This window comes from Ovis canadensis, chromosome 5 (assembly GCF_042477335.2).
Source record: "Ovis canadensis isolate MfBH-ARS-UI-01 breed Bighorn chromosome 5, ARS-UI_OviCan_v2, whole genome shotgun sequence".
NCBI classification, from domain to species: domain Eukaryota; kingdom Metazoa; phylum Chordata; class Mammalia; order Artiodactyla; family Bovidae; genus Ovis; species Ovis canadensis.
The window spans coordinates 29,923,205-29,951,182 of record NC_091249.1 but is presented as its reverse complement, the minus strand read 5'-3'; the positions used below and the strand labels follow the sequence as shown (position 1 = coordinate 29,951,182).

The following is a 27,978-nucleotide window of genomic DNA, read 5'->3' as shown; positions in this document are numbered from 1 at the left end:
ACTTTAAACCCGGAAGACAGCATCTCAAATGACCCTGAGAGAACTGTTCCTTCAAGGAGGCAGGGGAGGAGACAGGTTATTTAAGTTTTGCAATAAAAGATAAGTAGTCTGAACATCAAAAGATAATTGTTAGTTAAAGAAAACCAGATATCCCAAGTTAAGGAATTTAGCACTTTTCTCTGTATGGGAAGATGCAAGAGCCTGGGGTCACTGAAATTATTCCTTTCTTATGCAGCTCAGCTCTCTGGGGCCAGTATCCTTTGTTTTCACATCTTGAGCTCCCCTGGTGCTCACCGTAGGGAGTGGCTGCACTCACTGATGGCTGCTGAACATGTTAGTTGCTCAGTCATGTCCAGCTCTCTGCAACCCCATGGACTGTAGCCCACCACGCTCCTCTGTCCATGGAATTCTCCAGGCAAGAATACTGGAGTAGGTAGCTATTTGCTTCTCCAGGGGATCTTCCCAACCCAGGGGTGGCTGCTAGATTGTAGGTATTCTTCTCTTTCCTGAGTGTTCTTAGGGCTCACTGGCTCACCTTGGAGGACTGCAATCGCTGATAAACTGTGACATCCTTGTTTACTGATATGGCATAAAATATTCAATTTCTCACTGCTGACACAGGATTTAACTGCAATCAAAGTTGTTACTAGAAGGATCAACTGTTCCTATCCAACTTGCTTATTCATTCAACAGATATTTATGGAAAACTTACTGTGTGTAGGATTGACATAAATATTAATATCTGCTATTTTACAGTGGGTGTTGAGGGATAGTCTTTCCTAAGAGAGCAGTGTTTGGGACTTCCCTGGTGGTCTAGTGGCTGAGACGCTGCACTCCCAATGCAGGGGATGGAGCTTCAATTCCTAGTCAGGGAACTAGATCTCCCATGCCACAACTAAGAGTTTGCATGCTCCAACTAAAGACCCCACATGCTGCAACCAAGACCTGGACAAGCCTAAATAAATAGATAAATAAATAAAAATTTTGTTCAAAAAAGTAATGTTTGCACCAAGAGAGAGTCATTTAAAGACTGAAGGTAAATAAAGCATTATAGGGAGAAGGAATAGAAAGGACAGAGACCTGGGATTTCAGGGAGGAGAAAGTTGGCCATGATACCAGTGCAGTGATGAGGGGAGTGAAATGGCCCATTCACTGCTGGCTGTTTGAGCTTAGGCAGCATACATTTAACTGCCCCAAGCTTCAGTTTCTCTGTCTGTTCACGAGGATATAATAATGAAGCCTTTTGTAGAAGATGAAACAAAATCCAGTGCACAGGAACCAGCTCAGAACAGGCAGCCAAGAGATGAGCCCACTTGTCCTGGGTGACTGACTCCAGGGGGTCACAGCTGTTGTCGGGTAGGTGTAAACTTCTGCCTCCTCCAGCCTTTGGTCTTGCAGAGCCAGCCTCCCACTGTTGCCAGCTGGAGCTAATTATCTCCAGCTTATCTCCAGCCCCTCCAATTTACCTGAGCCCCCTCCACCTCAGCTATTCCTGCTCACTACCATGCTGACCTTTCCCCCCAGCCTCAGCAGGTCCTTCATCTTTCTGGCATTCCACCCCTCCCTCCACACCAACACACACACACCTGAAAGCCCATCCTCTCACACTTGCTCTAAATGGGTTTTTGTGGAAGGCAGTTTTACAAAGCAGAAAAGAAAACCACATGAATTTTCCTTCCATGAATCCTCCTCATGGAGCAGCTTTACCTGCTTCATCCCCTCACAGCTCAGAGAGGGCTGGAAACAGGGATAGATGAGCAATTTGGCGGGGGTGCTGAGGGGGACGGCCTGTGGCCACCCGTGGGAAGATGAGGCACAGCAAGGCTGTGGTCAGTCACCCCTTTCTCAAGATGATGAGCCAGCCAGCTCTCCTGTGCTTGTGTGGTGGCTTTATTTATTTTCAGTCAGTCTCATACACCACAGGATGGAGTGGGGTGGGAAAGAAGGACAGTTATAGCAGAAATACACTCAGAAACTCCCCGGCACCCCCATCTCACTCAGAGAGGAAACCAGAGTCCTCACCTCGACCCACAGGCCCTGCGTGACCTGCCCCCCATCACTTCCCTGTCCCCACCTCCTCCCACGCTCCCCCTCCATCACAGCCTCAGCCGCATGAGCTTCCTCTGTGCTTCACCAACTCACCCAGCATGGTCCCATCTCCAGACCTTGGCACAGACAGTTCTTTTCGCAGAAAGAGGGTGTCTTCCCCCAGTACGTATATAGCTCCCTCAACTCTCTGTTCAAACGTCACCTTCTCAGCAGGGCCTTTCCTGATCTCTCAATTTCAATTTTTATAACTCACCCAATGCTACCTCTCCCAATCCCCTTACCTCTTTGTTCTCCATGACGTTTATCACCACTGACTCTTTGATACATTTTTTCTTGTTTCTTTCTTTTATATGTCTCCCTCACTGGGCTGCTGGCACTACAGAGTCAAGATTGTTCATTGCTCTTTCCCAGTGCCTGGAACATGATATCTGATCAGTAAATATTTCCTAAATGAGTAAAGGAATTTTCTAAGTGAATGAATGAATGAACGGTTATGATGACTGAGCTGTAAGTTTAGCCCCAAGCCCCCTGGTGGCCAAAGCAGAAGGATGAGGACTGTGAGGATGAAGGACTTCCCTGGTGGCTCAGACGGTAAAGAATCTGCCTGAAAGGCAGGAGACCTCGGGTTGGATCCCTGGGTCGGCAAGATGTCCTGGAGAAGGGGATGGCAAGCCACTCCAGTATTCTTGCCTGGGAAATCCCATAGCTAGAGGAGCCTGGCAGGCTACAGTCCATGAGGTTGCAAGAGTCGGACATGACTTAGGGACTAAACCACAACCCACCACAAAATGACACACACACACACACAAAGAGATGGGTTAAGCAAAACTTGTAAACATTTATGGGAACATTTAGGAGACTATCTTCATGACCTTGAGGCATGGAAGAATTCTTAAACAAGACAGAAATGTACAACTGCAATATAAAAGAAGGATACTTTTGGCAACATCTGATTTTAGAACTTGTCTTCAACAAAATCTGCCAGAAAAAAAGATGAAAAGACGAGTCAGGCAAGAATGCTGTGATGTTCTTATGTGACAGAGGATGTATATCTGGAATATATAAAGAGCTCTGAGAAATCAACAAGAAAAATGTAAATATCCCAGCAGAAAAGGCAAGCCATAGAAGAGGAAACCCAAGTGGCCAACAGACTTTGGCAAAGATGTTCAGCAGATGAATGCAGGTTAAATTCATTTTACACTCACCAGATTGCCAAAAACCAAACAGTTCATAAAAATCATGATATGTCAGCACAACACGGACATCCCCTGCATGTAAAAGAGTGTGAATTGGTAATACCACTCAGTGGAACACTTTGACAGTGTCAAGGTTGAAGACAAACACCATGCAGGTCTGCAATTTCTCTCCTGGGTATATACCAACAGTAAACTATGGCCCTTGGGCCAATTCTGGCTACACCTGTTTAGGGAAATAAAGTTTTACTGGAACACAGCATTGTCCACTTATTTACATACTGTCTATGGCTGCTTTCGTGCTACAGTGAAAAGATGGAGTAGATGCAACAGTGACCATTCCACAAAGTCAAAAATATTCACTCTGTGGCTGCTCTGTACAGGAAGAGTTTGCCAACCTCTGCTTTGGGTCACTGCTTCTCAAACTTCAATGTGCATACGGATCTCCTGGGAATCTTGTTAAAACACAGCTTCTGACTCAGCAGTTCAGGGAGGAGCCTGGGACTCTGCATTTCTAGCAAGCTCCCAGGGATCCTAATGATCCTAGCTCATGGATCATGACTTGAGTGTCAAAGATCCAGGGAGCACAGGGTTCCGCCAAGATGTGTCTGTGAACCCTTGCAGACAAAGCTGAGAAACGTGGCCTCAGCAACATTTTCAACTCATTTTATCTCTGCCCCCAGCAGTCACCAATCAGGTGGGCAGAAACTTTCATTCAACATCTGTTGCACATTCAATATGAGCCAGGCACACCCGAAGCAGGAAGGGAATCTCATGCATTGATAGCCAAAGAAATCTCCCCAGCCTACAAGGATGGGTGGAAGAGGAAACATAACATGTGGTTGCACAATGTCCTAAAATCTGGTCCCCAATTCAATCATGTTGTTGCAGACATGACCCAAGGGGCCCGTGGATGCCCCAGAGTAGAACATGGCACTGGATAGTTCTTACAGCAGCAACTCCCAGGCAGCCGCATGGAAGGCTGCAGCTGTCAGACGGCAGAGGCCACACCTATAGCCCCAGAGCCCATCAAATGAGTAATCGACATGTCTTGGGTGAACAGTTTAGACATTTGTGCAAGTTTCCACTTGCAAACACTTCAGTGTGGAATACTTCTTCCCTCATCCAGTTCCTGTTTGACACACAGTTCAGTTCAATTCAGTTCAGTCCCTCAGTCGTGTCCGACTCTTTGCGACCCCATGAATCGCAGCACACCAGGCCTCCCTGTCCATCACCAACTACTCAGACTCATGTCCATCGAGTCCATGATGCCATCCAGCCATCTCATCCTCTGTTGTCCCCTTCTCCTCCTGTCCCCAATCCCTCCCAGCAACAGAGTCTTTTCCAATCAGTCAACTCTTCGCATGAGGTGCCCAAAGTACTGGAGCTTCAGCTTTAGCATCATTCCTTCCAAAGAAATCCCTGGGTTGATCTCCTTCAGAATGGACTGGTTGGATCTCCTTGCAGTCCAAGGGACTCTCAAGAGTCTTCTCCAACACCACAGTTCAAATGCATCAGTTCTTTGGCGCTCAGCCTTCTTCACAGTCCAACTCTCACATCCATACATGACCACAGGAAAAACCATAGCCTTGACTAGGCGGACCTTAGTCGGCAAAGTAATGTCTCTGCTCTTGAATATACCATCTAGGTTTGTCATAACTTTTCTTCCAAGGAGTAAGCATCTTTTAATTTCATGGCTGCAGGAGATCAAAAAAAATTCATTGAAAAATATATATGTATTTGATGAATGAAGAAACAATTCATATTCAGTCCCAAGAGCCATCATATATAAATGACATTGACAAAAAAATAGTAAAGAGCCAGGTCAGGGTGAAGGGAAACAATTTTGAAGAATGAGAGGACATTTCCCCTGAAGACAGCACTACACTGGGGTTGGGAGCGTGAGTGCTTTCTAGAAAGGAAAAGAAGAGAGAGGAGTTAACATCTGTCGAACACTTGTGTACGAAGTGCTACACAGTAGTAAATGAGATTTAATCTTCTCAAACCATCTGAGGTAGGTGTGGTGGTCTCTTACTTTGGAGAAGAGGAACCAGAGGCTCCACAGGCCACCTCCAAGTAGAGGGAGGGGTGGAGGAAGGGGTCTGAGTGGTCCCTGTGGTAAGAATAGGATCAGAGGTAGAAGTTTGCAAGCAGTGGGTTCTGGCTCTAGAGAAGGAATGGTAATGGGGCTTTGAAGGGAGTGAGTTCTCTGTCCCTAGAGGAATTCAGGTAGAGACTAGATAACCACTCATCACTAGATTCTCAGAGCCCCTCCTGATGTTGAAATTCTATGAACTGTTTTAGGCAGATCCTTCTCTGGGCTTTTAAAACTGGAGCTGGAAGGTTAAAAAGGACTTGAATGATCCAAGGGCCACCAACCCCCATTCCCCTGAGTACATGGGGTGTGAATGAGCTGGGCTCAGACACTTCAGACACACCAGGTGAGTGGACTCACCAAGAGGAAGCACCAAGCTACCCACATCTCCCAGAGGTGGTATGCTATGGCCCAACTTCCTTCTTCTGTCTGCTTGTTAGCATTTCTTAACATTTCTAGGGCCAAGCCTGCATTTAAGGCCTCTGTGCATGATCAGCCACAACTAAGTGGCATCTTTGTGTTGAGAGCCAACTTCTCTGCACCCCCAGTCTACCCCTTTCCAACAGTGGGCTCTGGCTAAGAAGGGAACAGGCTAGAGCTGCCACCTCCAGGCAGCCCTCCTTCCTGCTTCCTCAGGATCTTCTTGGGATATGTAAGTCTCCAAGCCCAGGATGTGTTCTGGGGCTGAGAGGTCTTCTAGAGTACAAGTAGCCAAAGAGAGAGAGAAGACTAACATACACACCCTTAGATACTGAGGGTCTGTTCTGGAGGCTCGGGCTGTGACTCAGCGCACAGAGGAAGCCACCTGAACTGAGTAAGTCTGACCTCCACACCAGGTGGTAAGTACACACACCCAGCCCTGCAAGAAGTGAGGGGTCAGACATCCTAAAATTTTACCTCCTCCTTCAGTATGGCCCTCAGTATGTCTGTTCCTAGTCCCCACCATCCCCCTAGAATAGGAACCCCAAAGCCAGGAAGGTGTTCTCATGCTTGTTACTAAGCTGGGCACTATGAATTGTAAATAAGTGAGTGAGAGAATGAATGAATGATCAACTGAGCACATGAAGGAGGGATTAATGTATAAAAGAATTGATGAATGGATAGACATAAAGGTAGCTAGATGAATGGATGAATGGATAGGTGTGTAGATTCAGAGTAAAGTGGTTGGGTGGATGGATCAATAGATCTAAGGATGGATAGATGGAAGGAAGGGAGGGAGAAAGGGAGAATGGGTGGGTGAGTTGATGCGATTAGATGGCTGAGTGTTTAGATGAATGAATAGACAGATAGAAGGATGGAAGGAAGGAAAGATGGATGGATAGACAGATGGACAAATGCATAGATGGGTGGAGAGATGAATGGGTGGGTGGGTATATGGATAGGTTGATGCATGAATGAAAGGGAGGATGGATGGGTGGGTGGATGGATGATGGACAAATGCATAGATGGATGGATGGATGAGTGGACAGATGGACACATGCAAGGATCAGTGAATGGATGAATGGATGGGAGGGCAGACAGGATAGATAGATGGATGGATGGATGGATGGATGGATGGATGGATAAATGGAAAGAGGAAGAAAGAGTGACTACCAAAAACATATTTCAGGCAGAATAGGAACCACGGTATGACCCAAGATCCCACAGACTCTCCTCTTAAAAATCTGGTCTGGCCACTAAAAAGTGGATTCTACCCCCAGCCTTGCCCCGTTTTTGGAGCTGGGTCAAAGCCAAGCCACTCATACTCCCAGACAAACCCATGATCAGTCCCCACTACAGCCTTGCAGGCCTGTCCTTGCCCAGGGGAAGCTTTCAGATGGGGCTCCTGCCACCCTCCCAGCCGCAAGGTACTCTGCTGGAAGCCTGGGACTTGATTCGCAATTTGTGGGGCAGGGAGGCCTGAGCCAGATCCTCCCGGGGATGGTTCTCAGGGACCGGGCAAGCAACTCTGGGAGGCAACCCCATGGGATCCACACCGGGTGTCAGCAACATGTCGGAGGACCCTGAGGCCCGGCACGCAGTGGGTATGGGTGACCACAGCCCCCAGCAGGACCTGAGCTCTGGTCTGGGGCCCCCATGCCTATCCAGGAGGTGACAGCTGAAGAAGGCAGCAGGCAGGGCGGCCTGCAAGGCCATGTCCACTCTTTTTGAGGCAGGGTCCTGGAGGGCCCTGGGGGGAGTGGCCAGGCTAGTCCACCTGTGAGCCACTAGGCAGCGCCAGCATCCTGGAACCCCAGCGTCCAAGGAACACGGTCTCAAGAGGCAACCGTGGGAGCCAGGTAGAGTCAGGGTCTGATCAGCCCTGGGACTGGAGTCTCCAGGCCAGGGGGAATCCCATAGCAGAGTAGGCAGGGTCCGGGTTCCCCCCGTGGCGGGCAGGAGGCCAAAGCGATGCTTGAGCGCCCGCAGCTCAGCCCTGAGCAAAGCGTTCTCCTCGAGCAGGGCGGCCAGCCGGCCCTCCAGGGCCGCGTCATTGAGGCGGCGCTTCTCGCGGGATCTCTTGGCCGCCTCGTTGTTCTTCCTGCGCTTCTCCCAGTAAACCGTGTCCTTCTTCTCTTCCGGCATAAACTCCCGCTGCCGGCGCACGGCCGGACCTCGGACCCGCGCTCCCGGCAGAGCTTTGCGGTGACCCTGGGATACATCCGGGAGGACCAAGAGACCCACATCCATGGTCGCCTGGGAGCCCTGGGGGAGGAAAGACGAATTCTTGGACTGGAAGCAGGAAACTGCCCTGAATGACTCCTCCCTCTAATTTATCCTGTATCTCCACCATCCCCAGGAGAGGGGCCCAGGAAAGAGTGGAAACTGAGCTAGAGAGCTGGGTGGGGGCAGAAAGGAGTGTAGCAGAAAGAGTGAGGAGCTGATGGTCTGGTTTGATGTCTGAGGGAGAAGTGAGTAAGGCTACCAGAGAGAGGATGGATTTCTGGCTTAAAAGGAAGCCACTGGAGTCAGGGAGAGTAGGTTGGGTACCATATCCTCAGGAAGACAGAGGCTCTTTCCCAGGAGTTCTTACCACTAAGGAGGTCAGCACACAAGCCAAGGGCTCAGTTCAATCTGAGCTCCAGGGTAGGATTCTTGGAGACCCAGAGAGACACCGGAGGAAAGCCAAACCTAGAAAAAGAGAATATGTGTCGGTGGAGTTAAACTGAGCCAAGGTGGGGTCAGAAGATAAGCCACTACTCACCTGAAAAGTGCCAAGGTTGTACACCAAGATCTCCATCTGCAGCCAGAGGTTTCCACCTGCCCATCCACCCTACTTATATATATATTCATAAGGTCTTCTATTCGCCCACTCACTCAGTCATACACCCTTCACCGACCTACCTAGCCAACTCCCATTCCATCCATTCATCCCTTCATCTACCAACCACCATCTATTTATCCATCCATCCCGGTCCCATCACTTCATGGCAAATAGAAGGGGGGGAAGTGGAAACAGTGACAGATTTTATTTTCTTGGGCTCCAAAATCACTGTGGATGGTGACTGCAGTTACGAAATTTAAAAATGCTTGCTCCTTGTAAGGAAAGCTATGACAAAACTTCACAGCATGTTAAAAAGCAGAGAAATCACTTTGCCAGCAAAAGTCTGTATAGTCAGAGCTATGGTTTTCCCAGTGGTCATGTTCAGATGTGAGAGTTGGACCATAAAGAAGACTGAGTGCCAAAGAATGGATGCTTTCGAATTGTGGTGCTGGAGAAGATGAGAGTCTCTTGGACTGCAGGGAGATCAAACCAGTCAATCCTGAAGGAAATCAGTCCTGAATATTCTGAGCCTGGAGCTCCAATACTTTGGCCACCTGATGAGAAGAGCAAAGACCCTAATGCTAGGACAGATTGAAGGCAAAAGAAGAAGGAGGTGGTAGAGGATGAGACGGTTGGATAGCATCACTGACTCCATGGACATGAATTCCATCTCCATGGATATGAATTTGAGCAAACTCCAGGACATGGTGAAGGACACCCATCCATCCCCCATTTGACCGTACAGTCCTCTGTCTATTCCCTGCCCACTCGCTCATCCATCTGTCAGTTCATTCACTGTTAGCTTTATCTTTAAAATAATATTGTGACTACAGGAAAAATAAAAATTAGACAAATTGGACCTCACGAAAATGTTTAAATTTTGCACAACAAAGGACACTATCCACAGAATAAAAAGGCAACCCACAGAATAGGAGAAAATATTTGCAAATCATAAAGCTGATATAATTTGCAGGTTACACAGGTAATTGTATCCAGAATATATAGGAAACTCCTAAAACTCAACAACAACAAACATCAAACAACTCAATTCAAAAATGAACAAAGGACTTGAGTATACATTTCTCCAAAAAAGCTATGTAAATGGTCAAAAAGCACATGAAAAGACACTCAGTATCAATAATCATTAGGGAAATGAAAATCAAAACCACAATGAGATACCACCTCACACCTCCTCAGATGACTACTATCAAAACAGCAGAAAGTAGCAAGGGTTGGCCAGGATGTGGAGAAACAGGAACTTTTATGAACTGCTTCTGGGAATGCAAAATGGTGTAGCCATTGTGGAAAACAGTATGATGGTTCCTCAAAAAAAAAAAATTAAAAACAGAATTACCACATGATCCAGCAATTCCACTTCTGGCTGCTGCTGCTGCTGCTAAGTCGCTTCAGTCGTGTCCGACTCTGTGCAACCCCAGAGATGGCAGCCCACCAGGCTCCCCCGTCCCTGGGACTCTCCAGGCAAGAACACTGGAGTGGGTTGCAAATTTCCTTCTCCAATGCATGAAAGTGAAAAGTGAAAGTGAAGTCGCTTAGTCGTGTCTGACTCTTCGAGACCCCATGGACTGCAGCCTACCAGGCTCCTCCGTCCATGGGATTTTCCAGGCAAGAGTACTGGAGTGGGGTGCCATTGCCTTCTCCGCACTTCTGGCTATACCTGCTAAATCACTTCAGTCGTGTCTGACTCCTTGCGACCCCATGGACTGTAGCCCACCAGGCTCCTCAGTCCATGGGATTCTCCAGGCAAGAATACTGAAGTGGGTTACCATACCCTTCTCCAGAGGATCTTCCCAACCCCAGGTATCGAACCACCCTCGTCTCTTACATCTCCTACATTGGCAGGTGGGTTCTTTACCACTAGCACCACCTGGGAAGCCCACTGGATATATACCTAAAAGAATTGAAAGCAGGGTTTCAAAGAAACATTTGTACACCCATGTTCATAGCAGCGTCATTCATAATAGCCAAACGGGAGAAGTAATCCAAGTGTCCATCAACAGATGAATGGCTAGGCAGTCCATCCATACAGCAGAATATTGTCCAGCCCTTAAAAGGAAGGAAATTCTTAAAAGGAGACCCTGCTTTCAATTCTTTTGGGTATATATCCAGTGTATAAGGCTTCCCAGGTGATGCCAGTAGTAAAGAACATGCCTGTTAACACAGGAGACATAAGAGATATATTATCCATCCCTAGGAGTGGGTTGGCAACCCACTCCAGTATTCTTGCCTGGAGAATCCCATAGACAGAGGAGCCTGGAGGGCTACAGTCCATAAGGTCACAAAGAGTAGGACACAACTCCAGTGACTTCGCACACACACATATGTGTAACCAACGTACTTAGTTGTACACCTGAAATGGACACATTGCAAATCAACTATACTACAATAAAAATAATTTGTGTAAAAAAAGGAAGAAAATTCTGGCACATGCTTCAATGTGGATGCAATTTAAAGGCATGCTCACTGAAATAACCCAGTGACTGAAAAATAAATTCTCCTTTCATATGATTCTACTTATTGGAGGGACTTAAGGTAGTCAAGAACGGTAGCCCATCAGGCTCCTCTGTCCATGGGATTCTCCAAGCAAGAACACTGCTGTGGGGCTCCATGCCCTCCTCCAGGGGATCTTCCCAACCTAGGGACTGAACTTAGGTCTCTCTCACAGCAGGCAGATTCTTTACCATCTGAGCCACCAGGGAAGCCCTGAGTAGTCAAAGCCACAAAGACAGAAAGTATTGATAAAATGTGGTCCTTGCTGGGGCTGAGGGAAAGACGTGAGTTAGTGTTTAACTGATATTTAATTTCAGTTTTAGAAGATGAGAAGCTATGAAGATAGATGGTGGTGACGGCTGCACATATTTAATAACATATTTAATACCACTGAACTGTGTGCTAAAAATGGTTAAGGTGATAAATTTATGATATGTGTATTTTACCACACTAAGAATATTGTAATAATAATAATTTGGTGCCTTTACTAAGGGCTAGGCGTCTTTCCATCCATATATTCATCTACTGGTCCCACTCACCCGCCTTCTGTTCCTCCATTCTCGCATCCATCTAACACATCCTTCCTATGTGCCAGTCATCCTTCCACAAATCCATTCATTCATCCCTATATACCTCCATGAGTCCACCCATCCATCCAACTAATAAGAAAGCAATTGATAAGAACTTCCCACATGACTAGTGTTGAAGAATCAGGATGTTAAGAATAGGAGCAGGGGACTTCCCTAGTAGTCCAGTGGTTTAGAATCTACCTTGCAATGCAGGGGATGTGGGTGGGATCCTCGGTCAGGGAACTAAGATCCCCACATCCCCTGGAGCAACTACTGAGGCCACATGCTCTGGAGCCCAGGTGCCACAACTGGAGATCCCACATGACTCAACAAAGGCCCTGCATGTCACCATAGAGACCAGATGCAATCAAATGCAAAAAAATATTAAAGAAGAGGAGCAGATGGGGACTTCCCTGGTAGCTCAGCAGTAAAGAATCCACCTGCAGTGCAGGAGACACGAGTTCAAGTCCTGGGCCAGGAAGATCCCCTGGAGGAGGAAATGGCAACCCTCTCCAGTATTCTTGCCTGGAGACTCCCATGGACTGAGGAGCCTGGCGGGCCACAGTTCATGGAGTGTCAGACACAGCTACGGGACTGGGCACAAGGAGCAGACAGAAGAAGCAGAGTCATTGGATTCCCAACCCCTAGAGTGGGGCTCAGAAAAGATGTCCCGGGACGCCCCACGGATGGGGAACCACCTCTTTTACCATAGCCCATTCTCCCGTGTCGGTTTTCCTGAACATTCTGATACAAAGATCTGGTCTCTACTGAACCCCTGGGTTCCCTGCACCTAGGATGTCATCACCTTCTGTGACTCTGATGCAAAACAGGATGAGAGGAAAACCAGAGCAAGGTATGAGAGTTCTGACTCAGGATGGGCTCAAGGGAAAACTGGACATTGAGGACTGACAATTTTGTTCCAAAAAACCACTGAATAACCTCCATGAGGACAGCATGTGCCTTTTTCTCTCTTTTTTTTTTTTGGTCTACCATTGTATTCCTGTGCCTGACATTGGGCTCATAGATAGTAGTGGGTAAATAAACATTTGTTGAATGAGTGAATAGACACATAAATGAATAAAAACAGAATATTGTTCACACATAAAGAATGTTTGGCCCTCCTGCTGAACCACCAGTCTAAAACTGTGAAACCCACTTCATCAGCCTCCTTGCTTTGGCCACCAGGAAATTCATCACTGGGTTTTGAGATGAACTCTAGTGGCTTTCTCGAGTTGGGAATGCAGTTTTTCTCCTCTAATGTTATTGTTTGAAGTTAGTCTTTTATTCTGTGCCCTTGGCCGTGTTTGAAAAAGCATGGAGGCATAAACAGTCAAATAACAACACTCCTAGGAATCCTGACCATAATCCTAGACCCACATTTTGCAAAAGTTTATTCTCAAGAATCCCAGTGGCCCGGCCTCCCTGATGGCTCAGTGGTAAAGAATCAGCCTGCCAATGCAGGAGACAACGGGTTCAATCCCTGGTCCGAGAAGATCCCACATGTCCCAGAGCAACTGAGCCCAAGCACCACAATTATTGAGCCTGTGCTATAGAGTCTGGGAGCTGAGATGTAGCTACTAAGCCCACTCGTCCTAGAGCCTGTACTCAGCAATAAGAGAAGCCACTGAAATGAGAAGACCAAGCACAGCAACTAGACAGTAGACTCCACTCACCACAACTAGAGCAAACCCTGGGCAGCAACCAAGGTCCAGCACAGCCAAAAATAAGTAAAATTATTTTTTAAAAAAAGAATCCCAGTGGCAACAGTGTTCTGCCAAAAACAAGAGATACAAATATATTTGAAAAATATTGCATTCCTTGTTCTTATATGAAAATCACAAACACATGGGAATCATCAAAGGCTCTGATGAGTCCTGCAAAAAGGTTTAACTTGTGTTTGACTTGGAAGTTCTCAAATGTATTTGGCCATGAAATATTAACTTCACAAAACACCTTGGGATATATATTTATTCATACACTCATACAACACTGTGCCAGGTTCTAAGGTGGTTACTGGGCCGGCAGAGGAAAACTGAACAGTCTCCCTGCCCTCACAAAGCCAGGAGATGACAGGTGTCTCCCTGGGACCAGCGTCCGGAGAGCACTATTCTGGCTCTGGGAGAGAGGATGGGGGCCAGCTGGGCTGGAAAGAGAGGGGGACAGCCTAAGGGTCATCTAAGCCCAAGTCAAGGCCAGTGGATGCCCAGGGAAGGAGGCAGTGCATGGGCTGGTGGTCAGTTAGAGGAGGAACCGGAGGCTCTCACGCTAAGCCCACGAGGCCGACAGGGTTCAGCCTTACTGTGTGGCTCCCTGCCTGAGTCCCCTCCTCTCTGTGGCTTGGCCAGAGGCCCCCCTAACCACCACCCCGACACCTCCACAGGAACCCAGAGGGAGATGGGGCAGTAGATAGCTCAGCTGCCTGAGTTTATTTAGAGAATACACAGCGAGCTCTGGGCTGGGCCTTCCTGTGGTCGTGGAGGAGGCGCTGGTGGGGGCGGGCAAGTCAGGGGACACTTCCCATGAATCGGCCAGTGAGGGGAAGAGGAAACCGGAAAATCTCCCTCAGAGATGGCCCAGCACAACTCCACCCCAGCCCCACCACCCTCCACTGACTCTGACTGGTGGCAGTCAAGGCTCTTCTCAGTTCCCCCAAGTGACGGGAAACTCATTCACTAAAGCCAGCCGCTGCGAGGCTGGGTGACTTCTCATAGTCAAGAAGGTCTTTCTGACAAATACCATATGGTGTCACTTCTATGTGGAATCTAAGACAGGACCCAAATGAACTTCTCTACAAAATGGAAACAGACTCACAGACACAGAGAGCAGACTTGTGGTTGCCAAGGCAGAGGGGGTGGGGGAGGGAAGGATTGAGAATTTGGGATTACCAGTTGCAAATTATTATATATGGGATGGATAAACAGATCCTGCTCTGGGGGCTTCCCTGGTGGTTCAGTGGTAAACATGGGTTCAATCCCAGGTACGGGAAGATGCCACGTGCTGCAAAGCACCCATGCTCCACAACTACTGAGCCTGTGCTCCAGACTCTGGGAGCCGCAGCTACTGAGCCCGTGCGCCATGCAGCCTGTGCGCTGCAACGAGATAAGCCACGGCGAATGGGAAGCCTTTATGCCAGAACTAGAGTAGCCCCTGGAGAAGGCGAGGGCACCCCACTCCAGTACTCTTGCCTGGAAAATCCCATGGACAGAGGAGCCCAGTAGGCTGCAGTCCATGGGGTCACTAAGAGTTGGACACGACTGAGTGACTTCACTTTCACTTTTCACTTTCATGCATTGGAGAAGGAAATTTGCAACCCACTCCAGTGTTCTTGCCTGGAGAATCCCAGGGATGGGGGAGCCTGGTAGGCTGCCATCTCTGGGGTTGCACAGAGTTGGACACGACTGAAGCGGCTTAGCAGCAGCAGCAGCAGCAGAAAGTAGCTCCTGCTTGCCTCAGCTAGATAAAAGCCCATGCAGCAACAAAGACTCAGCACAGCCAAAAATAAAAATAGATAAAATTTTTTAAAAAATTTTTAAAGATCCTACTGTGCTTGCCTGGTGGCTCAGATGGTAAAGAGTCTGCCTGCAATGCAGGAAACCTGGGTTTAATTCCTGAGTCAGGAAGGTCCCCTGGAGGAAGGCAAGGCAATCCACTCCAGTATTCTTGCCTGGAGAATTCCATGGACAGAAAAGCCTGGTGTGCTATAGTCCATGGGGGTTGCATAGAGTCAGACATGACTGAGTGACTATCACTTTCACTTTTCACTGTATACCACAGGGAACTATATTCAATAGCCTGTACAAAAAATCATAATGGAAAAGAATATGAAAAAAATATATGTGTATAACTGAGTCATTTTGCTGTAGAGCATAAATCAAACACTGGAGAAGGAAATGGCAACACACTCCAGTATTCTTGCCTGGAGAATCCCATGGACAAAAGAGCCTGGCAGGCTATAGTGCATGGGTTCGCAAGAGTTGGACATGACTGAGCGAGTAAACCAGCACCATAAATTAAACACAACATGGTAAATCAATTATACTTCTATAAATTTTGTTTAAAAAAAAAAAGAAGATAAAGAAGGAGAAGGGGCAGAAGAAAGAGGAAGAAGCGGAGGGGAAGGAGGAAGGGGAGAATGAGGAGGAGGGGGAGGTCTTCCTGGTGCAGAGCAAAATCCACGTTCACTAGACTTTTTTCCCATTAGAATGTGTTCTCTGTGTGAGTGATCGAGAAACTTCTCTCTCTGGCCCCTAAGGATTTGATGAATTGACATTCACATTCCTCTATTCCTATTCCAGTCTCTAAGGAAAGTGGTAATATTCACTGAGCACCTGCTGGCCTATGCATGCCAGGCATATGCAATGTCTTACTCTGCACTCACCAGCACTCAAAGAGAAACGCTCAGTTATTATCCCCATTTGACAGATGAAAAACCGCTGAGAGACCCAGTGACTTACCTGAGTCAGTTAACAGACACTAGAGCCCACACTTTAACAGATCAGCTGAATCCTCCTGGCTTTTCCCCTACTTCTTCCACTGAGGACAGAGTTTTGAGTTTGGTTAGCACCTCTGAATAATAGAGGTCGGTGTCCACAGAAGAAAAAGGGGTCCAGGTACTGAACAGCTGGCAGTGGGCAGGGCTGAGATGAACATCCAGGCTGTCAGAATGATGCACGGATGGACAGAGTAAAGAGCTCCAGCCAGTTCTGCCTGGGTTCAGATTTTCCCTCCCAGCTGAGCATGTGGGGGCAAGTTCTGTCACCCCTCTGAGCTTCCAATGCCTCATTTAAAATGAAGGTAATAGTGGTACCTACTTCATTGGTTCTATAAAGAATGAGATCATATATGTGAAAAGCCAGTACAGAACAGTACACAATGAGCCACAGGGCTATTTTTTATTTGATGGTGGTGGTAGGGTTAGAATTCTCTCCCACTAAGCTTCTGCAGCCAGACCCTAATGGTTATCTGTGTTGAAAACACCCACACAAAATGGAAACAGACTCACCGACCTAGAGGACAGACTCTGTGGTTGCCAAGGAGGAGGAGGTGGGGGAAGGAAGGATTGAGAGTTTGGGATTAGCAGACGCAAACTATTATATATGGAATGGATAAATTTACAGTCCATCCAGCACAATGGTATCAGTTTATAGATGATGACATTGGACTTCCATTCAAGATGGCAGACCAAGTGCCCGCAGAGACCTCCCTTGTTCCTCCTCCAAACACTTGGACAGAGAAGCGCCAACGTGAACCAGAAATCAAAGCAGAGATGCTCAGTGACAAGGGTGCCCCCACCCACAGAAATGTAGGGCCCCTAATTTATGATGTCAAAGACCCACATTCTCAGAAGGCTCAGAGGACGGGGGAAGAGATCCTGAAGATATGAGGAATTCACAACCACTTCATGAAGTTGCCACAAACTCCCCAACTGGAAGAATTTACATCTGCAGAAATAGAGATAATCAGTGCAATCTTCAAAGAGTTTTACATGAATAGATAAAGTGATTCAAAAAGATAAAGGAGGGAATACTAACCATAAGACCAGAACAGGAGGTTATAAAACAAAAGGAAGTAGATTTTTTAAAAGAATGAATTGCTCAGCTATGAAAAATATAGTTACTAAGAAAAAAAAAAAAAAAAAACTCAAGACATGAGTTGCCTAGTAGAAGCAGAAACCAAGATCCAGATTTGGGAACAGACTTACCAAGGTCAGATGGAATTTTTTTTTTTTTCAGATGGAATTTAAGTGGCCAAAATGTAACTAGTACTCAGAGCTCAGCTTTGAAAAGCCCAGAACTGAATTCTAGCTCAGAACCTGAGCCCTGAGGCCATCTATGACTCTCCAAGAGTGTTCTTTGGCTCCCCCTCTCTCGTCTGTTTTTCTTTCCTTTCCCTGTATTATAAGGTTGCTGCTGAGCTGAACTTCAAAGTTCCTTCCTGATGAGAAGCAGGGCTTCCATTCTCTGACTAGGCAGGGTGGGAACGAGGGGTACCGGAGCAAAGCATAGCCCTCTCCTCCCAAATTAGAATTTAATTAAACAGAATCTTAATGTCAGAAGAGGAATAGTCAGTATTGGCCATGGGATGCTGGTCTCTGAGCCTCTGATTCCTCATCCATAAAATGGGTTCACTTCGCCAACAAAGATCCATCTAGTCAAAGCTATGATTTTTCCAGTAGTCATGTACAGATGTGCAAGTTGGACCATAAAGAAGGCTGATCATCAAAGCATTGATTTTTTTCAAATTGTGGTGATGAAGAAGACTCTTGAGAGTCCCGTGGACTGCAAGGAGATCAAACCAGTCAATCCTAAAGGAAATCAACTCTGAACATTCATTGGAAGGACTGATGTTGAAGCTGAAGCTCCAGTACTTTGGCTACCTGATGCGACGAGCTGACTCATTGGAAAAGACCCTGATGCTGGGGAAAATTGAGCACAGGAGAAGAGGGCGATAGAGGATGAGATGGTTGGATGGCATCATCGACTCAATGGACATGAATTTGAGGAAACTCTGGGAGACGGTGTAGGACAGGGAAGGCTGGTATCCTGCAGTCCTTGGGGTCTCAAAGAGTTGAACAGGACTTAGCAACTGAACAACAACAATAAAAATGGGTTCAAGGGACCCTATCACATGCAGATGTTTTGAGAATTAAATAGTAAGTTGTGTGTACAAGACACCTGGCCTGTCCAGATGGTCTCACACAGAACACCTTCCTGGAGCTGAGCAAACTCCTTTCTTGAGCCCAAAGACATCCCAGGTAAGAACAAACTACAGTCATTTGGGGTCTCAACCACCAAGACAGGAGAGAGAAAAAAGTCTGAAAGGAAAATTTTAAAGATGAGGGGAAAAAAAGATGAATCAAAGAAGAGAGAGTAAGCCCATAAACTCCCCACCCATGTGGCCAAAAGGAGCCCACAAGCTTTCCCCTTGTTTTGTGCTAAGTGGGCAGCTACAAATGACCACAGACTCTCCAGTGGGTGTAAGACTTCTTAACACTTGACGGCAAGAGGTGGCATTCATGTGGGTGACGCACCTCTAGAAAAATGGTTTGCCCCCATCCTTTATAACAGGAATACTCATTTTTCTTTCATTTACACAATGAGATACTGTTTTTTTCCAGCTGAAATTGGCAAAGATGTTAAAAAACGATAAAACCCAATGCTAGCAAGGATGCGGTGAGATGGGCACTTCTATATCTAGAAGGTGGAGGTGTCAATTGCTTCCTGGCAAAATAATTGGGCAATATGAAACACAGTTAGGCTTAAACCCTGTCTGAGGAGTAAAAGTGCCCCTTTCTTCCCACCTGGATCACTGCTTCAAGCATCTCCATATTTTGCCCTCAGTAGCCCCAATATCCCTCCTCAAATACACCATTCCAGCCAGTTAGAACCTCTTTCATTTACTGAAAAGATGTTCTCTCATCTCTACATGCTGTTCCTTCTGCCTGAAACATTCTTTCTCTTCCCTCACCAATTCCCTGGCCAAATCTTATTCATCCTTCAGAACTGAGCCTAGATGTTGCCTCATACAGGAAGCCCACCAGACTGATCCCTCTTATCTAGACCAGGAGCATCTTCTGGCTCCCTGTACCCGGGGCTTTCACCATCACCTCCACAGGGATCACTCTTGAGTCTGCCTCCCCATGTCCACCGATCTCCAGAATTTGTCGTCCTTCAGTTGCCAAGTTGTGTCTGACTCTTTTGTGAACCTATGGACTGTAGCCCACCAGGCTCCTCTGTTCATGGGATTTCCCAGGCAAGAATACTGGAGTGGGTTGCCATTTCTTTCTCCAGGGAGCTTCCCTACCCAGGGATTGAACCTGTAACTCCGGCATTGGCAGGCGGATTCTTTACCACTGAGCCACCAGGGAAAATCCAATCTCCAGAACAGAGGTTCAGTAAATGCAGGAGGAGTGAAATATTTGAAGAAGGGGTGTGCTCTGTGTAGTCCCAGAAGGCAGAGAAAGGACCACAGAGAGGGAGAAATTTTTCTAAAAATTCCAGCAGAGGCTATCTCGAGTGATAATGAGCTGCCTGTCACAAGAGCTACCCAATTGAGGGGGTCAGAAGCTGCTTCTCTCAGTCCCTCTCTCTGACGTCTCCACCTTTCCCTGCCCAGATTCAGGGCCCGGGGGTGCCTTCCTCCCCAATCTGTTCATGTGACTCTCCTCTGACTCAGAAGGTGACCCAGGGAAGAGAGAGGACTCACAGGGGCTGTTCCCACGGCCCTAGCTCAACCCAACCCATTCCACCGAAGAGTCGCAAGAGGCTACATCCTCACAGGGTTCGATGCGCCGAATAGCGGGCTGCGCAGTCTCGCTCTGAAAGAACCCTACTTCACAGAAGCTCCAGCGAAACCTACCTCTAAAACCGAGAACCCTGTGCGGGAACTCAGATTTCAAGGCGAAAAATGCAAGGCACTCTGGTCTGCGGCCAGCCCTCCCCTCTGCCCTCCCGGGGCGCAGGGAGTGGCCGGAAGCCGTTGGTACCTCTGTGCCCAGCCCACAAGCCCAGCTGGAGTCCCCGGAGCCAGGAACTGACAGGAAAGCGGGGCGGGGGGCGGGGGGGGGGGAATGGGGGAGGGGTGTCAGGAGCCAGGCCATGGGTTCGATCCTTGAGGTGGCAAGGCACATATCCTGACTTGACACAAATTCCTGGTCTTCGCCAAGCCTGTCTTTTCACCTGTCAAACGGGTACAAGGTTGGTGCCTGGGTTGGTAAGTAACCCAGGTACACACTTAGTCCCAAAAGGTAGTGGGTGTTGCTTGTCAATGCCAAGAGCTTCAGGGAGGCACCCAGGGCCCACGGGGAGGGGCGGTCTGATCCAAGGGCATGTTGGCTGCCTGTGAGTCACAGCCCAATGGAAATTCACCTCCTGCAAGTCACATGGAAAAAAATCCATCTGCGGTACCTAAAGCCTTCCGCCCCTGGCCAGACAATTCCCTCAGGCTCTGCCTCCCCATCTCTCTAGCCCAAACCAGAACAAGGGGAACCCCAGCTTCTCAGTGCCTGGCAGGCTGGGGTCTGGCTGCTGGGCAGAAGCTCGAGGCGCCCTCCCCAGCCCGGAGGTGGTGTCACTGGGAGGGGCTGAGGGCACCTGGCCTCAGTCACCACTCACACCATGTCCAGCCAACGCCAGGACCCAGCCAGCCCCTGGTCCCACTCAAGTCTCCTGCCAGGAGGAGACTCAAGTCTCTCTTCCAGGCAGCCAAGTCTGCAAATGACTCTGCAGGTGGCCAGACCCCATCCAGGCCCACCAGGGCCTACACACACCTACACTGAGCCTAGTAGCTCTGGCTCCCCTGGCTCACCCTGCTCTAGCCGCACAGGCCTCCTCACTTGTTCCCCCAACACACCAGGCCCGGTTCTGCCTCAGGGCCTTTGCACAGGCTGTTCCCTCTGCCTGAAATGCTGTTCCTCCAGATACACACATGGCCCCTCCCTCACCTCCTAATAGGTCTCCGTTCCTCAGCAAGATCTGCCCTGACCTCCCCCCCAGGCTAAACTGCCCCGCACACCCCCATTCATCTTCCCTCTTGCTTTGCATTTGTTGGATGAACTTTTTGTTGTTGTTCACTCCCTCAGTTGTGTGCACCTCTTTGCGACCCCATGGACTGCAGCACACCAGGCTTCCCTGTCCTCCATCTCCCAGAGCTTGCTCAGACTCATGTCCACTGAGTCGGTGATGCCTTCCAACCATCTCATCCTCTGTCATCCCCTTCTACTGCCTTCAATCTTTCCCAGCATCAAGGTCTTTTATCACTCCCTTATTATTACTTTTTTTTTTTTTTTTTGGCCTGCCATGCAGCATGTGGGATCTTAGTTCCCCAACCAGGGATCAAACCTGTGCCCCCTGCATCTTGCCTTGGAAGCATGGGGTCTCAGCCGCTGGATCACCTAGGAAGTATCTCCCTTACTTTTTCATTACTGACTTATTTGCTTAGTGTCTCTCGGTTTCTAGAATGCCAGCCCCTGGGCACCCTTCTCTGTCCCCACAACAGCACCTGGCGTGCAGCACGTGCCAAATAACGATTCATATAGCTATTTATTGAGCGAATGAACCAACGTGAACAATCGTGTTTCATTCTCATAGCTTCCCTGGAAGTCAGGTTCTCCCTTTTTTTCCACAGAGGCTCAGAGAGGTACAGAGTCTTGCCCAGAGTCACACAGCAGGTCATGGGTGATCTGGACCCTGGAGTCCACTCTCTGCAGCCTAACATACAGCTGGAGGTGGGGCATGGGAGGTCTCAAGACACCTTGAGGCTGTTACCCAGCTCCTGGCTCAGGATTCAGTGTCTGTGGAGCCCCAGGGCCTCGGTCTCCCTGCTGAGCCAAGCCTGGGAGCTTAATGAGAGTAGCAGCTTCCAGCCCCGGGAGACCTGCCCTCCAGGCCAGAGGCACCGCTCCTTCGCCATCTCTGCAGCTGCCCTCAAAGCAGAGACACCCCACTTTCCCAGCCCCCACCCAGAGCTGGATACTCTGTGGTTGCCCGGGACAGGCTGGAGCTGTCCCTAGGGACCTTGACACAAGCAGTGACTGGACCCTGTGACTTCTCTGGGTTCCCCAAACCCTCACTGGCATCAACGGGGGCCCTATTTGGGTGCCCAACCCTGCCTGTGCTAAGCACTTTACAGTCACTATCTGTTGGAGCAATCTCTTTCACCACACAAATCAGATTATGCCACTTTCCAGTGAAAAACCCTCAACGGATCAAGACCAAAGCTCCCACGCCCCACCCAGGGGACCCTGCGCAGTCCAGATGGAGCTGGTCCCCTCTAAGCTCCCACCACACTGGCCTTCTGACCTCTCCAACTCACCACAGGGTCTTTGCACATGCGGCCCTTCTGCCCGGACCACTCCTCCTCGGTTCCCCTGGTTGCCCTGTTCTCATCCTAGGATCGCAGCCTCTCTGAGAAGCCCTTGCTGACCTCCCAGGAGAGTTCATGCGCCTCTGCTCTGCACCTACTAAAACAAGGTGTTTCTGCCCCTTAGCATTCATTACGTTCACTTGTATAATTCATTGACTCACATCTCTCTTTCTCCTTCGAGACCAGGGCCTGGGTTTCTTCTCCCCAGTGTTTTCCCACCCCTGGGCCAGGCACGTAGCAGGCGCTTGATAAAAAACCTGGCGAATGAATGAGTGCATGTCCTGAATCCTGGCATCTCTCCCAGGCTCCCATTCTACAGGTGAGGAGACCAAGGCTTGATCACCTGAGGCGGTACCAGGACTCCTGACTTCTCTTCTGCAGAGCCTGCCCCACCCCCAACCCCACAGCATCCTCTTGCCTCCCACTCCTGCTTTAGGACAGTGGTTCTAAACCCAGGGGATGTTTGTCAATGTCTGGAGACATTTGTGGTTGTCATCACAAGGGGAGGGTGTCTCTGGCATCTAACGGTAGAAGCCGGAGATGCTGAATGTACTGTGATACGCAGGACAGAAGACTCTCCAGCACCAGTGTCAGCAGTGTGTGTGGAGAAACCCTGCTTTAAGGGAGGTGCCCACATCCAAGCCTGATTTATTAAGACCAGGTAGGTCTGGGACTTCTCTGGTGGTCCAGTGGTTGAGAATCCACCTGCCAACTCAGGGGACACATGTTCAATTCCTGGTGTGAGAAGATCCCACATGCATTAGAAGCCACAACTACTGAAGCCCAGGCATCTGGAGCCCGTGCTCTACAACGAGAGAAGCCACCACAATGAGAAGTCTGCACGCCACAGTGAAAAGCAGCCCTTGCTCGCCACAACTGGAGAAAGCCCACACACAGCAACGAGGGCCCAAGGCAACCAAAAGTTAATTAATTAATTTTTAAAAAAGACCAGGTCTGGTCCCAGGGGCCATTTAATTGGGTCAGAAGTGGCACTGGTCTGGTTGGAACCCTGTGCTATGCCAAGTCGCTTCAGTTGTATCCGACTCTGCGACCCTATGGACTGTAGCCCACCAGGCTCCTCTGTCCATGGGATTCTCTGAGCAAGATACTGGAGTGGGTTGCTGCTCCCTCCTCCAGGGGATCTTCCCAACCCAGGGATCAAACCCATGGTTCTGACTGTCTTCTGCATTAGCTGCTGCTGCTGCTAAGTCACTTCAGTCGTGTCCGACTCTGTGCGACCCCATAGACGGCAGCCCACCAGGCTCCCCCGTCCCTGGGGTTCTCCAGGCAAGAACACTGGAGTGGGTTGCCATTTCCTTCTCCAATGAGTTCTTTTCCACTAGCGCCACCTGGGAAGCCTAGGTCCCCAAGCTAGAGCTCACCTGGCCCCAACTTCCCAGGTGGCTCAAGTGATAAAGAATCTACCTGCCGATGCAAGAGACACAGGTTCAATCCCTGGGTCAGGAAGATCCCCTGGAGGAGGAAGTGGCAACCCACTCCAGTGTTCTTGCCTGAAAAATTCCATGAACAGAGAAGCCTTGCAGGCTACAGTCCATGGGGGTCGCAAACAGTTGGCTACAACTGAGCACATAACAGTGGAGCTAGTGATAAAGAACCTACCTGCTAAGGCAGGTTAGACATAAAAGACAGAGGTTCGATCCCTGGGTCGGGAAGATCCCCTAGAGGAGGAAATGGCAACCCACTCCAGTATTCTTGCCTGGAGAATCCCATGGACAGAGGAGCCTGGCAGGCTGCAGTCCCTAGCATCGCACAGAGTCAGACACAACTAAAGTGGCTTAGCGTGAGCACACAACAGCACGCACATGCATCCAGCTTTTGTATATCAAAAGACACTATCCACAGAGTAAAAAGGCAACTCACAAATGGGAAAAAAACATGTGCAAATCATATATCTGATGAAGGATTAATATCCAGAATATAGAGAGAGCTATGATCCAACCACACTCGATTTAAAAAATGAACAAAGAGCTTGAAAAGACATTTCTCCCAAGAAGATACATGAATGGTCAATAAGCACAGGAAAAGATGCTCAGCATCAATCATTGTTAGGCAAATGCACAGTAAAACCACAATGAAGTCTGAAACTAACACAACTTTGGAAATCAACTATACACCCATAAAATTTCAAACAGGAGAAACCACAATGAGATACCACTTCATACCCATTAGACTTCTATCGAAAGACAGAAAATAATAAGTTGGCTAGGGTGTGGAGAAGCTGGAACCCTTGTACCTTGTTGGTGGGAATGCAAACGGGTGCAGCCATTGTGGAAAACAGTCTTGCAGTTCCTCAAAAAATTAAACGTAGAATTACCATATGATCTAGCAATTCCACCTCCAGGTATCTATCAAAGAGAACTGAAAGCAGAGTCTGGAAGAGATAGTTGTGCACCATGCCCATAGCACCATTATTCACAATATCTGAAAGGCGGGAACTACCCAAGTGTCTGCTGATAGATGGATGAAAGCGTGAGATGGGGTCCATACATGCAATGGAATACTATTCGGCCTTGCAAAGGGAAGAAGATTCGGACACTCGCAAAACGTGGACAAAGCTTGAGGCATGATGCTCAGTGAAAGAAGACAGACACAGAAGGACAGATGATCTGATTCCATTTACAGGAGGTGCCGAAAGAGTCAGATTCATCGAGACGGAAAGTAGGCTGGAGACGGACTGGGGGAGGAGACCTTTCATACGGCGAAAAGAGTTCTGAAGATGGATGAAGTTTATGGGACGAAGCTTGCCCCGGGGCGGGAGAAGGTCTCTGAGCCACAAACCTCCAGCCCATTTGCTCCGGATGAACACGTGACTCCGCACTCCGTGCCCACCATTAGCCCCCAGGCGCCCACTGTGGCCAGATGGTAGCCGCATCATCAAGTGTGTGCATCAGTGTGGACTGCGGCAGGACACAGAAAGAGGAGGAGAAAGAGATGGACAGAGGAAGCAGAGACGGAAGGAGAGACAGGGCAAGTCAGAGAGCTGATGGCCACCAACCACACTCCACACACCCACACTCCGCAGACCCCAGCAAACAGCCACCCATATCTGCAAGCTGCCCGTATCCATCCTCCACGGCCGCCTGAACCTCATCGCCAACAGGCCAGAGCCCAGAGACCCTCAAATCCTTACAATAACTGGCTCCCCACGGTTATTACCTAGTCAGACCCCACAGCACACCAACCCTGAGCACAAATACCCACAGGTCTGCACTGAAGCTGGAGCCGCTTCGCCACCAGGTCCCAGAAACAGACCTGACCCTCCCCTACAGCTAGACCCCTTACAAGACCACCCAACAGCAGACCCTCCCTGGTCCCTGAAGCAGCCTCTTCTGAGACCTCAACCCCCCACCCAGTCTCCCGGCCACCCACCCCCATCCCCAGGGGGCTGCAGCCTCCCTTCAGGACCCACGTTCTTGGGTCCTGTATGGATATGCACCGAGCCTGTGTTTTTTCATCCCATTAGAGCTGACCAGGCTACAGCTAGCCAGACGTCAGCCATCAGCAGTTGCACCATGTGGGGGACAGAGACTGGGTTTTGGGGGGGTCGGCAACACCCATTGAAGGAGCAGAGACACACAACAGTAGGTCAGGAGCCCTGTGATGGGAGAAGCGGCAAGAAGCAAGGAGAAAGGTGGGCTTTGGGGAAAGATGGCTGCAAAGTGGCCCCCTGAAGCCTGATGCTCCCACACCCAGCTCCAAGGGGCCTGGTCCCGGCGCCACCTGCACCAGGCAGCCGTCCTGGCCCCTTCACCAGGACAGCACCCTCCACCTTTGCTCCCCTTCATGGGCAACATGGACAGAGGAAGCAGAAACTAAGAAGGGAGAGGAAGGGGACCCTAGGATGGGGGGAAGCCTGTTCTTCCCCACCCCCACCGCTGGAGCGTGGGGATTGGATGGGACAGAAGGGACAGAGGCAGAGAGAGAGACAAGCAGGGCAGGGTCACTCAGAGAGAAACGCGAAGAGCCACAGACCCTCAGATCCAGAGACCCAGAAAGAGAAAGCGTGCTAAGACGGGGAGAGAGACACATGAAGTGCCGGCTTCAGGTAGGAAAGCTGTCAGAGGGAGAAATCTCAGCAAGAAAGGACCTTGTCGAGAGAGAGGCTGAGATGCCAGGGGGAGGTGGTCCCGGGGTGGGTTCCCGAGCCCCCACCCCCGGCCCCCACCACCAACCCGGTCCCGGGACGTTCACCAGCCTGGCTGGGCCGCTACCTGCCTGCGAGGATCACCTCCGGGTCGCAGCATCCGCGGCGAGTCCCCTGTGAGCCACATCGGCCTCGTGGGGCCTCAGACTCCTCCGCGGAGGAGTCAACCAGGGCTTCCGTAGAGGCGACACTCGGCCCCCGCCTGTAGTTCGTGGCTTTCCCTGCAGGGCTGTGCTCCCCCACACACCTGGTGTTTGCCCAGAGAGCAGGTGCTGTGGGCTGGCTCAGGCTGGGGTTGGGGGCAGGGGTATCACCAGGGAGCAACAGCCCCACCAGAAGGGCACATGGGGAAGGGGCACCCGCTGATCTAGCCACTGGGCACCAAGGTTGGGGAGAGTATAGCGCTAAGCAAAGTTATGGCCTCTCACTTTCAGCCCCTGAAGACTCTTCTAAGTTAGATCAAGGGGCACTTGATCTACCCGTGGGGACACTCTCGTGCTCAAGCACCTTCTATAGCTCCCCAGTGCCTGCAGATCTGATTCCGCCCTTTGGACGTAATTTATCTATCCAGGCTTCCCATCAGAAGAAAGTGAGGCACGGAATACCAGGAGAAAGTGGGTCTAGAGACTTTATTGGCAGTCCAGTTGGTAACACATTGCTTCAAATGAAGGAGATGCAGGTTCAATGCCTGGTTGGGGAGCTAAGATCCCACATGACTCACAGCCCCAAAGAGAGAGAATATAAACAACGGAAGCAGTATTGTTCTGCATTGAAAATGGTCCACATTAAAAAAAAAAAAAAATTTTTTAAGGGAGTGGGAGGGGCCTTCCCAGGTGGTAGTCCAGTGAGGTCGGGGAACTAAGATCCCACGTGCCACAGAGCAACTGGGCCCGGGTGCCACAACTAGGACTGGATGTAACCTAATTCATTAATTGTGTGCTTAGTCGCTCAATCATGCCCAGCTCTTTGCGACCCCATGGACTGTAGCCCACCAGACTCCTCTCTCTATGGAATTCTCCAGACAAAAATACTAGAATGGGTTCCCATTCCTTTCTCCAGGGGATCTTCCTGACTCAAGGATGGAACCTGGGTCTCCTGCATTGTGGGCAGATTCTTTACCATCTGAACCACCCAGGAAGCCCCAATTAATTAATTAATTAATTATTTAAAAGAAAATAGGTCTAAATCTTTTCAGTATGAGTTTTCTGAGTGAGCATCAATAAACAAGAATAAAAAACATTCCAGGAAGGGGAAATAGCTGACCAAAGGCTCAGAGGTAAGGATCAGCAACT

The 27,978-nt window shown here is 49.2% G+C and overlaps 1 protein-coding gene across 4 annotated transcripts; it reads right to left on the bottom strand.

The window, feature by feature from the left end:
- Positions 1-2,863: 2,863 nt before the first annotated feature.
- On the bottom strand, positions 2,864-26,919 carry NFILZ (NFIL3 like basic leucine zipper). 4 transcript variants are annotated; one of them, XM_069589360.1, is made up of 4 exons: positions 26,754-26,919; positions 8,351-8,448; positions 7,391-8,022; positions 2,864-4,939 (listed from the first exon to the last, which is right to left on the bottom strand). In XM_069589360.1, exons 3-4 carry the CDS (start codon positions 8,005-8,007, stop codon positions 4,591-4,593), a joined length of 966 nt encoding a protein of 321 aa, XP_069445461.1. In that variant the 5' UTR covers positions 8,008-8,022; positions 8,351-8,448; positions 26,754-26,919; the 3' UTR covers positions 2,864-4,590. The 4 variants fall into 4 exon arrangements, 3 of the variants coding, with proteins under 3 accessions (XP_069445461.1, XP_069445462.1, XP_069445463.1); XM_069589361.1 differs by having other exon boundaries at positions 26,758-26,851; XR_011256974.1 differs by lacking the exon at positions 7,391-8,022.
- Positions 26,920-27,978: the final 1,059 nt, after the last annotated feature.

Excerpts from the sequence above, each read along its gene's own strand:
- NFILZ (XM_069589360.1), bottom strand. The coding sequence starts at position 8,007 with ATGGATGTGGGTCTCTTGGTCCTCCCGGATGTATCCCAGGGTCACCGC. Across the intron at positions 4,940-7,390 it reads GGCCCCAGACCAGAGCTCAG|CCATGAAATTAAAAGATGCT; the intron begins GTCCTGCTGGGG and ends GATCTCCTGCAG.